General features: G+C 40.2%; 1 protein-coding gene across 1 annotated transcript in view; it reads left to right on the top strand.

Annotated features, from left to right (window-relative positions):
* Positions 1 to 17,053, top strand: part of LOC126285299 (solute carrier family 15 member 4-like) — a 60,319-nt gene that overhangs the window by 26,689 nt on the left and 16,577 nt on the right. The window contains exons 4-5 of the mRNA XM_049984590.1: positions 859 to 930; positions 3,837 to 3,963. Coding sequence (XP_049840547.1) covers positions 859 to 930; positions 3,837 to 3,963 — 199 coding nt within the window. The remainder of the gene's footprint in view (positions 1 to 858; positions 931 to 3,836; positions 3,964 to 17,053) is intronic.

Genomic DNA, 17,053 nt, shown 5'->3' with positions numbered 1-17,053 from the left:
TAAAGTGGCCACTGAGTCTAATTTTTTGGGGAATTTTACTTACTTGTTTCTCAGTTTGTTACCTAGATCTGCCTCGGAAAAACTCTAGATAATTGCAGCACAAAAATGCTCACAATGCAGAAAAATAAATAGTACACATGGTTACACCCTGAAAGCAAGTGGCAGTTGTAACAGTTTGTAGTGTATTAGCATAAAATAAAATAGACTGGTGAATAAAGTAATAGTGGTTGCCATTATAGAATGTGGTGTGGCAGGACAAACACTACAGCAGAATGGTCTATAGCTACAGATTTACATTACATAATGACACTTTCAAGGGGTGTGCCTAATCGTGTACAAGTGCAGTCCCTTTGAAATTGTAATAATGTGTCTCATATTCTGTCACATGATTTTCACAACTTGTATCTATTCCTCCATGGGGCCGCAATTTGCAGAATAAATGATGTATCATCTTCTGTAGAAGTGATATATGAAGGGATTATTTCAATAGTGGTACAAGTCCATTTTTGTTCATTGTGAGATACAGAGTCCTCAAGTTAAATGAGTGCTGAAAAATCTGCAGTTGAGATACCAGAAATATTCAAGCATATGGCTTCTTGCTAGAGATGAACCTTTCTTTCTGTTTGGATCATTAATTTAGAAGCATTATAGGAAGAAAAGTGGACGTAATGGACTTGTACCACTATTGAAATAAGCCCTTCATATGTTCTTCTACATACTACAAAAAGTCTTTGTGATACATCTGGGATGCATTATTTACTCAAAAGGTCACATTGTCTTGAATGTAATCAATAAGCTACTGGCGTCATTTGCTGTTATGCTATCAATAATTTTGGTATGTTTTCAATTCTTTCACAGATTGAAACGGGCTTCCAGGAACAGGGGGTACACTTAAAGATTGGATTTGGTGAGAATTCGCATGTTTTCAATGTAAGTATTTATTTTGTATTGCAAATGAAGTGAAAATGATAAGTATTATACCTGCTAATGTGAAACACACTCTTTACTACAGAAAATATGGATATGGAGTAATCTCTTGATAGTTTGCAGTTCCAGACTGCCTTGGGTCATTGAAAAATGTGGAGTCATGACAGAATAGTCCATCATCAAGCAAAACCATAAGTAAATTGTAGAATGGTAATCCAAAATACAGTCCAGTTGAAATCCAGTAAACAGCCAGCCTACTGAAGTGCCTTGTAAGCGAGGTACAAACTTAAGCCCAGCAAGGATTGAAGTGTCCTGCAGCTGCCTGGCAGCTATGATTTATCTATGGCCCCACATCAGTGTTAGGGCCCATGTGCCACACAGTTGGCATAGGGTATTGATCTCACTGTCAGAGGACAGGGATGCAGCATCCTTCCCCTCTTCAATCTGTTTGTGCAATCAGAAGTGTCCCTTTCTGCATGGTAGGGTGAAGGTGTGTGGCCAGTTAAGTGTTTGCTGTCCACTTCACTGCCTGGTGTTGCTGTGTCCACAACTTGCAGTGGGGAAGGTGGCATACTACTGCTGGAACCAGCTGGAGCCTGTTCTGGTCTCCAGATCTGCGCTGGAAGCCAGTGGTGCTGGAGATGGAAGGGTTCTGTTCCACAGGGGGGCCCCTCTGACTATGCTGAACCTGGGGATGTGGGTCTGCCAATTTGTATTGAGTCAGTTTGGAGTATGGTGGTGGTTGTCTGGAGGTGGGAGACCACAATTCAAAGTGTCTTGCAGCCACCGGGCAGCTGGGTGTTATGTCCAACTCGATGTCTGCAGCCAGGCACATGTAACAGCCCCCTGGCACCTCTTAATAGCTGCCGGAAGTGTTGATACCGGACATTGCAGGGTACTAATCTCACTTTCAGATGATAGTGATACAGCAATAAACACAAAAGAACCTCTAATTAACATAAATAATTAATTTTACAGGTAGGGGTGGCAGACACTATATTCATTAATATTTGTTTTCTTGTGCGATTATCTGATTACTATACATATGGCTGGGATGTTAAAATGATAGAAATATCAAATTATAATCATAGTTGGTAACAGTGTAGCTGGAGCAAACAAGACTCTCGTATCAGGATAACATCTCTAAATGTTGTGCGGAAAATATAATGTCTTTCTAGTTAGTTCTCTTATTAACTTTCTGTATCCTGCAGGATTGGAAGAAGGAGAAATCCATAGTAGCATGTAATTTCAGGACACTGTTGATGAGTTTAAAAATATTTTATATTTAGTTTCTGTTTATCAATACATAATGAGCCCAGTGACATTCACTTCTGGATAAAGGATATTTTTCAGAATTTTCCACGCTTTATGGCTTTCAGCCATACACAACCCCTTGGTCCCTGCATGTTCTTTGATTTCATCTATCCACCATTAGCTCTTGTCCCTTTCTCATATCTCAAAATCCAGCAAAGAACTTCCTTTTGTCCATCTTCCATCAATTTACCTTGCTACATTTCCTGCCCATCTCAAATTTCTGTTCATTGCAGTTGTATTTACATCTTCCACTCTAGTTTCTTCCCTGTTTTATTTGTTTGGTTTCCTATCTTTTCCTGTAATTCTCAATCTGTGATTGCTGTTAATTAGTTCCCTGATTGTTTGAACATAGTCGTCTGTGGCTGATGTCGATGGCCTCCCTCCCTGTTCAGCATCTCCCACGTCCATGTTGCTTTGGCCAAATTTATGAACCCATTTCACTGTGGCAGGGTGTGACATTATGTATGATCCACATATTGCTAGAATTTCATGGTGAATCTGTGTGCAGTGTAGACATTTTTCCCACAAGAATGGTAGTGTCCTGAATATTTCAACTTTGGAGTATGTTTTCAGTTGCAGCACCATTTCATTTTCAAACTGTGATGCATGTGTTAACTGTAGAACAAGCAGAATTGGGTCTGCAGAGAACCCAGATGCTGAACACAGGCTATTATATTTCTTCAGTGTCACATTCAAATTAAATGCTTCACAGTCTGCAGTTCTGTATTAGGAAATGTTATAATTGAGATAATGCATCAGATCCTGATTCAGCGCATTAAAAATTATTTCTAACTATTTGACTGAGCAAGGTGATGCACTTTGCAGATGCAGGACTGATGTTATGAAAGGAGTAGGTCTTAGGAACTTTAGCAATCCTAATGTAAGTTTCCAGTTTTTTTCCCGACTACTACTATAACGTCTTCTTCTTCTTCTTCTTCTTCTTCTTCTTCTTCTATTTCTGCTTGCCCATGACTGATTTCATCCCCCTTCCATGTTGTATAAAGTTACTGTTCCATCTCTGATGACATAGATGTTGATCGGACTTTAAATGTGACCCATATTATCCATGAGAGTGTAGAAGAACAGACCATAAAATCAAAATATGATATAGACTAGGTAACAGCTCTATGTTATTTGTACCTGGAAGTTTTGCCCATATTGATGATAGCAGAACTTATTAAATTAGTTTGTTTTGATTTAAACTATTGTTTCTGGTCTCTTGACTGAAGCATTCTTAGTATGAGCCTCTGAGGCATTGTAGTGGGTGTACTTCCAGGTTCAATAATGTATGTGGATTTAGTCACAGGAACTATGGGAACTTTTCAGTTGTTGCTGATTTACAAGCTTTCAGATTTTATTTTTGCATGAATTATTTAATCTGATACCTGCTTGATGTTTATAAAATCTTTCAACACTTTTTGCTGAAACATATTGTTGTTTGATTAAAAGTAACTTACCTACTATTGTGTTAACGTATTTTGTTACTAGACTTCAAAAATTAAGTTTTATTTGTAAGTAAATTTAAAAATTAATTATACTGTGTATTCTTGTGTAAATTTTGTTCACTGGTGTAATTTGATGTCTGCTCTATTTAGATGCCAACAGCGTGGTTGAGCCTCTTCGATCAGGTGTTCATCCTGGCTCTTATTCCAATGATGAATAGCGTCATATACCCTGCTTTAGATCGTATGGGCCTCAGAGTAACTCTTCTGAAGCGAATTGGTTAGTAGCATTAGTGCACTTTTTATTTTTGCAATTTCTTTAGATGGTTTAACAGTTCAGATGTAGAACAGGTGCAATTCCGTAACTGAAGCATTTCACACAACAATGTTGGCTGTGCTTGCTGGAATGAGTGGCAGGAAAGCAAATAGGCTCATGAGTATTGGAGATCAGAAATAAGCTCCGTACCCACTTTAAACTTGCCAGCAGGTGCAATGATGGCATCTCTGAGCTTGCCATCTCGATTCGTGAGTATCTGCCACTGCCCAGTTATATCCATAAACTTGCTGCTTCAGTCATGTCAGGTACTGGTGAACTGTACCAACATGGAAAGAAGAGTGATAACATGAGTTCGCAAGTAGAACAAAGTACCCACTGCTTTGTCTTTATATTACCAACTGTTGGTCATGACGATTGTTATATACCAAGACAATGACTTGTTAACAGTGAATATTGTACACTGAAGAGTCAGAGAAACTGGCACACCTGCCCAATATCATGTAGGCCTCCCGAGAACATGCAGAACTACTGCAACACAATATGGCATGGACTCGCCTAATGTCTGAAGTAGTCCTGGAGGGAACTGACACTATGAATTCTGCAGGGCTGTCCATAAATCTGTAAGAGTACGAGGCGGTGGAGATCTCTTCTGAACAGCACATTGCGAGGCATCCCAGATATGCCCAATAATGTTCACGTCTGTGAAGTTTGGTGGCCAGCAGAAGTGTTAAGATTCAGAAGAGTGTTCCCGGAGCCACTCTGTAGCAATTCTGGATGTCTGGGGTGTCACATTATCCTGCTGGAATTGCCGAAGTCCGTTGGAATGCATAATGGACATGAATGGATGCAGGTGATCAGACAGGTGCTGATGTAGGTGTCACCTGTCAGAGTTGAATCTAGATGTATGAGGTGTCCCATATCACCCCAACTACACATGCCCCACACCATTACAGAGCCTCCACCAGCTTGAACAGTCCCCTTCTGACATGCAGCACTTGATTTATAAGGTATTGAACCCTCAACATTAGACACATACTCTGTCCATTCCTTATCACTAATAAGAGCTCAATGATAAAGCAGCAGACAAGGTGTTTCATAGCAGCTTCAGCGTAAAGTAATTGTGTCAAATGCTGAAGTGAATAGTTTCACAAAATGCACAATGTATTAACAAAAACCAACAGTTGTCACGCGTACAGTTTAGGTGATATTCACCACAAGAATAAAAATTTTATTGCATATTGTGTAACACCTGATCACTCAACATCCTTCTCAATCACTGTTGTTTAGTAACTGTAGCTGAAATTCTTCTCACATCACTTTTGTTGACTTTAGCAACTTGCAACCAGATTATGACCTTCTAATCCAACCTAGACTTTGGGCTACACTACAGATCAATTTGTCACCACAACCATTGTTCCAGATGATTAGTAACATAGATACTGAGTCTGTACCCTGAGATTCATCATGTGGATATTCCATGGTGTTTTGGAAGATATTTGCAATTTCATTTTAGCAATATGTAGATGGAGTCAACTGAAACATACCACTCATCACTTATTCATGTGACACCTAGCACATAGACAGTGGTGCAGGACAGTGCACGAGACGAGAAGCGGAAATTCATGTAAAAAAGATGAAGTAGTCAAACCAAGCGGGAAAGCGCCGGCAGACAGGCACAATGAACAAAACACACAAACACACACAGAGAATTACTAGCTTTCGCAACCGATGGTTGCTTCTTCAGGAAGGAGAGGGAAAGACGAAAGGATGTGGGTTTTAAGGGAGAGGGTAAGGAGTCATTCCAATCCCGGGAGCGAAAAGACTTCCCTTAGGGGGAAAAAAAGGACAGGTGTACACACACACACACACACACACACACACACACACACACACACACACACACACATCCATCTGCACATACACAGACACAAGCAGACATATTTAAAGGCAAAGAGTACGGGCAGAGATGTCAGTCGAGGCGGAAGTACAGAGGCAAAGAAGTTGTTGAAAGACAGGTGAGGTATGAGCGGCGGCATCTTGAAATTAGCGGAGGTTGAGGCCTGGCGGATATCGAGAAGAGAGGATATACTGAAAGGCGAGTTCCCATCTCCGGAGTTCGGATAGGTTGGTGTTGGTGGGAAGTATCCAGATAACTCGGACGGTGTAACACTGTGCCAAGATGTGCTGGCCATGCACCAAGGCATGTTTAGCCACAGGGTGATCCTCATTACCAACAAACACTGTCTGCCTGTGTCCATTCATGCGAATGGACAGTTTGTTGCTGGTCATTCCCACATAGAAAGCGTCACAGTGCAGGCAGGTCAGTTGGTAAATCACGTGGGTGCTTTCACACGTGGCTCTCCCTTTGATCGTGTACACCTTCCGGGTTACAGGACTGGAGTAGGTGGTGGTGGGAGGGTGCATAGGACAGGTTTTACACCGGGGGCGGTTGCAAGGGTAGGAGCCAGAGGGGAGGGAAGGAAGTAGTCAGTAGTCAGATGTATACCAGTTATTATTGTTTTTTATACCAACTTTTGCCTGTTTCCCATTATTCTAAGTGTTTAGCTACGCCTGTTAACACACATCATCAGAACAAATATTGCACTAAAACAATTTGGAACTATATTGTAGAATGGGAACGTAAAATTTATGTTGTAAATTCATTGAGTTTGTGATGAGAAACAAACTGATGCATTTCATTACACATTACATTGGACCTTGCACACAATGACTTCCTTTACACATTCCAAAAACAAAGTTGCAAATATCTGTTGAAACACCAGAGATGCTTAGGAGCAGCACCTGGCAAGTTTATAAGGTGTAGTTTTGGATATCAAGGGTACTCAAAATATATCACCTGCTTTTTCATCTCTTGTTGGTTACCTGAATGTGTCCTTATGTTTACTACACAAAACTGATGCTTTTCCACAGAGGAAGGGCACCCTAGATAGCACTGTCCCAATTTCAGATTCTTGACTGGAATAAGATGACAAATTTTTAGGTATGCAACCATCTCATTACCAGGTGTACAAGTATGAAATACAGATTTCAGACAACAGATGTCATACCAATGTAGTTTGTGCTATAAAGATTTGACATTGCATTATTTTGTTGTGTCATTAGCAAGTGCATAAGTGATAAATTGGAGAAGTGTGTGTATAGTGTTGTGTTCAATATGTCAAAATTCATGCTGAACAAAGGGCATTTGTGGAAGCATTAATTTTTTGTTTTTATTTGAATAAAACTGCTGCAGAATCATATCGATTACTTGAGGAAGCTTATGGCAGACATGTTTCATTGCAAGATATGTGTGAATGATTGTTTCGGCACTTCAGAAATGGTGAGTTTTATGTTGCAGACAAGGAATGTGGAAAATCACCAAAAAAAGGAAGATATGGAACTGGAAGCATTGTTGAACTAAAATGATTTGTAAACACAAAAACAACTTTCTGAGCAACTGGGCATTACTCAACAAGTGGGAAAGATTCAGAAGACCCATAAGTGGGTATCACATGAATTGAATGACAGGCAAATGGAAAAGAGCAAAAACACTTGTGACATTTTGCTCACTCGGTACAAAAGTCATTCTTACATCATGTAGTTACAGGGGATGAAAAGTGGATTTATTTTGAGAATCCCAAGTACAAAAAATCATCGGTAGACCCAGGTAAACCATCCATATTGACCGCAAGATCGAATCCCCCCAGGGGCCTCACCACACTTTGGCAAGTTCTTGCTTGGCAACCATGGGGCCCTAGCCTTTGCAGCATCTTTTCCCTTCCATGCTGCATGTCTCTCCTCTTGCTATTCTTTTTCCCCTCCCTTGGAGAACATGTCTGGGTATATTTGGGAATGTGTTCTGCATTTTCAGTAGCCTGACATCAGAACAGTCTCTCCACTGCTTTTTTGTTCTTTTTTCTGTCTTTGTTCCTCCCCTTTGGCATTCAAAGTTCCTCTTTTAATTCTTTCTCCCTGTGGGCTCCTGAAGGCGGGACCATGTATCTTAAGTGTAACAGGTGACTGGGTAACACAACTTCCAGCCGTGGGTAGACAGACAGGGTTCGCACATATTCCCTAGTACAGGCCAGGTCCAGGAAGGAGAGATTGCATGGTCTATAACCTTCCCAAATTGTCAGTTGGTTCCATTGTCAGGTGTTCATGGGGTGTGACCTGAAGGAGCATGCTATCGGAGGTGCTAGCTGTCACGGAGAATTTTCTCTCAATGAACCCAACATCATCATCTCTGTCTACATCTGCTAAACATAAATGGATGAGGCTAACAACTCAAAGATCCTGCCAGCTGCACCTCTGTTCTTCGTGGTATCATGTACTGAAGATAGGTGGTCGTTTTCTACAGATAATCCATTTATTATTCAGAAAGGTGTTGATGCAATTTCCAGTCCTGTGAAAGTCTGCTCTCGTTTACGCGATGGCTTTTGGAGACTACTAGTGATTCCCAAACACAACAACTGCTTGCAACTTTGCTCCTTCATGGTGTCCTGTTTGTGTCGAGGCCCATCAAATGTTGAATTTATTTACTCTCGGCTGTTCGATGATCTGAACGAGACAGAAATCCAAACCTACCTCTGGTAAGGGCATCATTGCAGTTCATCGGACAATGAAAAAGGTGGATACATCCCAGTGCCCACATGCACTCTTTTTTTAGCGTAGTGCTTCCATCAAACAGAAAAGCAAGATATGAAGTTGTTATAGTCCGACTGTACATTGCGAACTCAATGCGCTGCTACCATTGTCATCGTTACAACCACCCTCGATGGCCTGTCGACACACAGCCAAACGTGTAACCTGTGATAGGAATGCTCACGAGTGTGTTCGTGCACCTCTTTCTTCCCACCGTATGAATTGCAATGATGGCAATTATGCAGCCTCCTCCTGAGACTGTCCCATGTGTCTCGATGAGATCAGGGTGAAGGAAAAAGTGCCTTACCCTATCACTCACTAGATGTTGGCTTGCTGGAAACCTGCATTTTACCATCTGGCAGTTACAGTACTGCTCTTTCTACATCTCTCTCCATGAAGGACATGGCCAAGGAGACATGTGATCTCAAATTTAGCACCGCAGTTGTAAAATCACCCAGTGTTATGGTAGCATCCCCGTCTCCTCCTACTCCAGCAGTGTTACAGGCCACCATCACATCATGTAACAAAATCACCTGCTCCACAACCAGCAGGCTGGAAAGATCAGGAGTACTTCTGCAAAAGCTTGCTCCATCCCTCTAGCCACAACATGGTGATGTCACCTGCTACACATCCGACAGGCTGGAAAGGACAGAAGGAATATTATTTTCAAAGGACTCTTATACCATTATTACATCAAAAGTGGCAAGTTCAGGTAATGGTTATGGAGGTGGGTAGCGATCATGCACTCTTCTCTCCAAAGTAGACCACAGAGAGTAAAATGTATTGAGATATGGTGAATGTGGTGGCTAGGGGATATGCGAAAATTCATCCTTGTGCTCACGAAACCTTATCTTGGACAATGCAGACAGTGTGAACAGGAGCCTGTTGTCTTAGAACTTGATATCACCATTGGGGAACAAACATTGTAACATGGGCTGGACCTGATCAGCCAAAATGGTCGCAAAACCCTTGGCAGGAATACCACAGTATGGCTCCTCAAATCATCACCAGACCTGTCAGCCCCCTCTCCACCTCCCACACCCTTTATCCCCCCTCCCCTCTGACCGTGATTCACTCTTGGGATGTAAACTTGGTCAGCAGTTGGAAACTGCATGCAACAAGACTCATCTGACAAAATGACTGTCTTCCCTTGTGCCATAGTTCAGGTTTTATGTCTTTCGCACCACCTATGACTGCTGAATTCAGTTCTGCAGTGACTTTTGAAGCTGTCATCCTTATATTTTTCATCACAATCCTCTTCAGCAACTGTCTGTCATGATCACTTGGAGAGGGGTATGTGAAAAGTTACATCAATGTTTTTTCTGAAGATTTGTATAATACCAGCAGCTTAATAATTTAGGCAGAGTTGGATCCATTGGCTTTATTCAGAGTAGCTGTTTTTTTTCTAACATGTTTATGTGATTCCATTTAATGCTTGTATTGGGTACAACATTCACAGCAGACCACTCGGAGTTTTATTGATCACTCACTGGCTGTCGGAGAGTGTGTGACGTGGGTATACAGAACAAGCCCAAATTAGACCACCATCATTTGTCACTCCAACTATAGTGGGTCATATTGTGAGGTGCAAATCATTACAATGAATTGTAATTTTTTAGTATTTTTAAATGTTTCAATATCAACCAATTTCAGTGTTATCAGCAGGTTGTTAACTATGTACCTAATGACAAACTTTAGAAAAATACAGCTGGAATAAGAAGTTTGATAATTTATATAAGCATATGTGTATTATGCAAGTAACAGAGAATATAGTTCTTATGCAAGAAATGAAGGTATAGCATGTGGAGGTATTCCACCTTGCCTTAACTACATATTTAATTTTCAGGTTGGTAATGTCATGACAAACCTTCTCTAAGATTTACAAATCATGTTGATGGACACTACAGTCACCCAGTAAAAATACTTTTAATAATTACAAAACTCACTGCCTGCAAATATCTCACAAAAGACACAAATAAATCCTTATTGAAGGCAAATAAATGTTTTGACCAGTTCACTAGATGTGAACATCACATTTTAATATAAACATGACTCATGTAGATGTGATCAGGTCTGTCACAAATTACAGTGACCTGTATCAAGCACTATCATGAATATTAGTATGTGTATACAGGTAATATCAGCTAATTTAATTATAATAATAAGCCTGAAAATCCCAGCCCCACCAACTCACCTCTTGCCAACTCCAGTTGCACGTCAAGCTCTTATTTATAAGTCAAAATATATAATTGCTTAATAGTGTTGGTTCACCTTTGGATCACAATACAGCAGTGATTCTGTGCGGCACAGATTCGACAAGTCCTTCGTAGGTTTCTAGAAGTATGTGGCAAGAGATATCAACACACAGGTCACACAATTCCTGTAAATTACAGACCAGTGATTTGTGCATGTGGAGCTGGCACCCAACAGTGCCACAGATGTGTTCCATCAGGTTAAGATCAGGAGAGTTCTGTTGCGAAGACATCAATGTGAATTCATTATCATGCTTCTCAGACCACAGTAGCACAATTATGGCCCTGTAACAGGAACAGTTATCCTGCCATCACTATCAGCAAATACATCAACTGTGAAGGGTTACAGTTGGCCTGTAGTAATCTTCATTAGCCCATATCTTTTGTGGTCTCTTTGGTTAGTATCACAGGTCCCATATAAGCTCAGGTGAATGTTGGTCATACCGTAATATTGTCCTCCACTGGCCCACATCCGTCATGATGTGCAAATTTTGAGCAGCTATTTGCCTGGTTCACAGCATATCCGGACAAGTCCATTGACCTGGTGTAAGAAGAAATGGGATTAATCTAATTGGCAACACATTTCCATGGACCCATGGTCCAATCTCAGTGATCCCAGTCCCACTGCAAATGTAACTGACAATGTCATTTATATTAAAAACAAAGATTCCAAGACTTACCAAGCGGGAAAGCGCCGGCAGACAGGCACATGAACAAAACACACAAACACACACACACACACACACACACACACACACACACAGAATTACGAGCTTTCGCAACTGGCAGTTGCTTCGTCAGGAAAGAGGGAAGGAGAGGGAAAAAAGAAAGGATGTGGGTTTTAAGGGAGAGGGTAAGGAGTCATTCCAATCCCGGGAGCGGAAAGACTTCCCTTAGGGGAAAAAAAGGACAGGTGTACACTCGCGCACACACACACACACACATATCCATCCGCACATACACAGACACAAGCAGACATATTTAAAGGCAAAGAGTAAGGGCCTTTAAATATGTCTGCTTGTGTCTGTGTATGTGCGGATGGATATGTGTGTGTGTGTGTGTGTGTGCGCGAGTGTACACCTGTCCTTTTTTTCCCCTAAGGGAAGTCTTTCCGCTCCCGGGATTGGAATGACTCCTTACCCTCTCCCTTAAAACCCACATCCTTTCTTTTTTCCCTCTCCTTCCCTCTTTCCTGACGAAGCAACTGCCAGTTGCGAAAGCTCGTAATTCTGTGTGTGTGTGTGTGTGTGTGTGTGTGTGTGTGTGTGTGTGTGTGTGTGTGTGTGTGTTTGTGTGTTTTGTTCATGTGCCTGTCTGCCGGCGCTTTCCCGCTTGGTAAGTCTTGGAATCTTTGTTTTTAATATATTTTTCCCATGTGGAAGTTTCTTTCTATTTTATTTATGACAATGTCATTTGGTTAACGTGGGAACACACAGGAATTGTCTGCTGCAGAGCTCCACGTTCAACAGTGTGTGCTGAGCTATGTGCTCCGAAACACTTGTGCCTGCACTATCATGGTACTATTGAAAAACAAATGCAAGAAACAAACCCCAGACACACAATATCTGGACATATTCCTCAGCCAATGAGACTGAAATAAAGAGCTTCTTAAAATTGACCAAAGCAGTTTCTTTATCACCTAATAAAAATTAAGTATAACTCTCGCAGAACTTGTCCTCAATAGGGCCGTGGAACATCCTGAAGGAGGAATTTTCGGGGGTTTTGAACTCCCTTGTATGACTGAAAGTCCTGAATCATCTAAGAACTCGCTCATTCCAGTGAAAAGAAAATTCAGAAAAATGGCACTACACAAGTGCTGATGAAGCTGTGGACATGGTGAATTTCTGGATCCACCCCACTTGCTAATCTACATGAAGTTGGATGAACTGTGTACCTTAGACAATGTGCTTGCAGCAAATAGCAAAGGTATTCAGGCTGCTATTTCCTGGACTTGTTTTGGAATTTGAACATATTAAACCCTTCACGGACACCATTTTCATTACCACACAATATATTACAATATTATTTAATATGTTTTAATATCTTGATTCAGTTTTGTTAACTAAGTTCGTTATAGTTCTGTAAGTTATAAGTTTGCTTTATAACAGAGGTCTCCAAACTTTTTAGTCCACAGGCCACATTGACTCTTCCACGAAGTCATAAGGGCCAAGATCTACCTAGTGGGATTAAAGCACCCTAGCAATCCATGATCACTGTAATGTAAGGCTAAAGAAAAGATGAAATTGCAAAAATCTAAGGTGGTGGGAATAGCTATCACTGAAATGAACTACGATTTTATTTAATTACATAATTTTGATTGGTGGACGTACCTGACCAAAATTCTGGCGTATTTTATTCTGGGGAATTTCACCGACAAAAAGGTATGTCACTGCACATTCTTCACAAAAGCGTCCTGCAAAGTTAACGAAATCTCAAAATCATTGTTAGCAACACTATTACTGCAAGACGTAATAGAGGTAGAGTATATCAACATATTGTTATTTCAAGCGGCAGAACAGTAAGTTTAGTTATGTAGTCTTGTAGCGAGTAGCAGAGCCAATGTCACGGTGTATTGGTCGCGATAGGCCTAGAAACTCAATTGTTGGCAGTGTAAGTATCACCTCAAATATTTGGCGGGCTGTATACTGGGGATGTCCGGCCAGCTAACGCGGGCCGGTTTGCCGGCCCTCGCCGGCCGGTTTCAGCCCGCGGGCCGTAGTTTGGAGAACCCTGCTTTATAATGTCATTGTTCCTATTGTATGATGTTTTGGACAAGTTACGAGATTGGGCTTTGCAGAGGGGACAAGCCTTTGACCTACACAATCTGTGATGAGGTGTGGATAGCCAATGCCTTGTCACCTACCCGCAGTTTCACTGTCCATCAGTAACTTTCCATGGATGCTCATGACAGTAGCATTCAGCCGGTAAGCTTCACCCTTTCTGAGATGCTCACAGTCCCTGTTGCCAGGTCATAAGTCTTCCCTTTGTTGAAGACACTTGTGTCAGTGAGCTCCTCTGTTTTTGCCTGTATTGTTGCTTGAATGATTCCCCATTTGTTGCTCCTCCATCTGCATGCCTTGCATACTGTGTCATGCCCATAGCGCCAACAGGTGGCACTCATCATAATGTTTAGGCCTAGGCTCATCAGTGTATATTGTATTGTGCTGGCATGTAAACTAGAGTTCTAATTACATTTAAATGTTACAAAAGAGTGAGCCACTCCACAAGCCACCACATTGTGTTTAACTAGTTTCCTGTTGCGCTACTACTCAGGTACATCTGCCATCCAGCACACCAGAAATTTATACAGTGATTATAATCGGAGATTTCATAAATTGCCATACCTGACTTTCCACATTAGATTCCAGGATTGCTGAAAGTCTTCACAGTTTCTTAACGAAAGTTGAATACACAATCCTACTCTTTTAATGACTGTATATATTGTTTCTTGTAAGAAAGGGAAATGTTGTTGTTGTTGTTGTCTTCAGTCCTGAGACTGGTTTGATGCAGCTCTCCATGCTACTCTATCCTGTGCAAGCTTCTTCATCTCCTAGTACCTACTGCAGCCTACATCCTTCTGAATCTGCTTAGTGTATTCATTTCTTGGTCTCCCTCTATGATTTTTACCCTCCAATACTAAATTGGTGATCTCTTGATGCCTCAGAATATTCCCTACCAACCGATTCCTTCTTCTAGTCAAGTTGTGCCACAAATTTCTCTTCTCCCCAATTCTGTTCAATACCTCCTCATTAGTTATGTGATCTACCCATCTAATCTTCAGCATTCTTCTGTAGCACCACATTTCGAAAGCTTCTATTCTCTTCTTGTCCAAACTATTTATCGTCCATGTTTCACTTCCATACATGGCTACACTCCACACAAATACTTTCAGAAATAAATAAATAAATAAAAAAATAAGAAAACGTGTACTTTACAATATGCAATGCAGACTTAAGACTTACGTCAGAAACTTGGTTATCACATCTTACCCGAAACTAATGAGACTAATGAACAGTTAACAAATAGGCTCAACTCAGACTAATATTAAGAGGCAACACCTTCATAGGCAAAAATTTACTTCTGAGAAAAAACTTTGAAAAAACTCTTCCTAACAAAATATGTGAAAATTGCTTTTTGTCAGTGGTGATAAACTCAGTTGTGGCTCATAAATTATATCATCAAGCATTTATCTGATTATCCATGAATATACTCAGTAACTATGGAAAGGAATTGCATAAATAAAAGTTAACTTCCTCTTTAACTCAATTCCCAATTGAGGGTGATTTCAGTTCCTTTCTGTTAACTAGTTTTTTTATTCAGTTAGTAATTGTGTAATTACCTTTTCTTCCTTGCTGTAACTATGTTGATAGCCAATTATATGACCACTGTACTTTTGATCAGCCTAACATATGAATATTCTTTACTTTTCATTATCTAATTCGAATTAGTTACTTTCCTTGTAGGTTTTCTCCACCTTTGGTCAAATTAACTCATTGATAATGGTGACTTTTGCTTTCCTAGGCAAATGTGAAATTTGTAAGCATCTTTTTCTCTCAGTAGAATTACATTGACTAGGATGTAGTATTAAAATACTTCAGCCAGAGAAGTATTACTTTCTACTGCAATGAACAGTCAACACATGTTCTTTATTTTAGTGTACTCTTCAGCAATGCATTTAGCTTTCTTTGTTAAGAATTTTAGGTATTCCAGTACAGATATTCCAGTACAGATGAATGTAGCTTGTGTGTGAGTGACAGCAATGAAACTATTAATTCCCCTCATGAACAACAATGAAACACAAAAAACAAAGGAAAAAGTCCTTCGTTTCAACCTCTGCCTCTTCATGTGTTGGCAAATCTCGACCCACTATAGTTCCTTAAATGAAAGTTGTCCACTTGTCTTAAATAGTCAACATATTCACAGTTTTGCTATGTGCTGTTTGTTTGATGGTTCTTCCTTACTGGGTTTCACTTTAAACAATGGTCAAGGGGATGATCAACTTAGATGCTTGTGGACAAAGTCAATATGACAAGCCAAGTAATATTTTGAACAGAGCTGCACTACAGCAATGGCTACAGAACAGTAGATGTACTGGACAGCCAACCAGTTGCAATAAATGGCGGTTTTCAATTAACCTTTATCATGGTCTCAACAGATTTAAACCCATCTTCCATATAAGAACAAGAAACCTGCATACAATGCTATAACAACGAAAACATCGTGGACCAGGGCGTGGTAGATCTTCAGAAAGAAAACCTCAAGAATGTTCACTGTTGTGGAATGACCTTTCCTCCCATAGTAACAGATTTGTATGCAGTCCTGTCTTGGGAAACATTTTGTATAGAATTAAATGTCTTCTAGTTAATAAATATAATTGTAATGTCATTTTCTCTTCAGACAATAGTTTGCAGAGAAAACTTTTGCATACAGTGGAAAATACTGGCGACTCATTTTCCATTTCAGGTGTCTATAAATTAATGTGCAACAATTGCCTATGCTATTACATTTGTCAAACAGGCAGAGCTGTGAGGACAAGATACAAATAGCATCTGTTAGGAAAGAAAGGAGCTAACATGCACAACTCCGTTTGCTGAACATCTACTGACTGCCAACCATACTGTGAAAAATTTGGAAGACATGGTTATTCTTCACAGCAAAATCAAAGGGTGTAGGATGGACCTTTGGGAAGAATTAGAGATCTATAAACATTTTGAATGCAAAGATGAGAATTTACGAAAGACCTGCTGCAGCTCACTATAGCCAATTTTTCAGTGGTTTCAAAACCATACTGTTTGCAAAAAAATCTTCATACAACTGCCGGTAGCCTTTGTGAGTGCTTCAGTTCCTCAAATTTCTATTATATAATTTTTGTGCATACAGTTTCGTTTGTCAGTTTATGTTGTACTTACATACTGATGCCACCCACTTTTGTTATGTTTACCACTATTCAGAGACTATGATTTTTTGCTCTTTACTGTCTTTAATTTTAGTAGCATGCTTATGCACTGGCACTATTACTTTTCATATGATGATATACTGGAATTTATATTTATGCCATTGCTGTCATTATGCTTGTAATGATGTTCTTATGCACAGACATCACTATTTCTGTATGATAATTACAGATAGTCCTATAAGGGTCTTAACATATGCTAGCATATTTTATATATTTGTCTTTTTCAACATCTTATTCTATACTC

The sequence above is a fragment of the Schistocerca gregaria genome, chromosome 8 (assembly GCF_023897955.1).
Source record: "Schistocerca gregaria isolate iqSchGreg1 chromosome 8, iqSchGreg1.2, whole genome shotgun sequence".
Lineage (NCBI taxonomy): Eukaryota > Metazoa > Arthropoda > Insecta > Orthoptera > Acrididae > Schistocerca > Schistocerca gregaria.
Note: the sequence above shows the minus strand (reverse complement) of the source record. Positions and strands in the feature narration are given on the sequence as shown.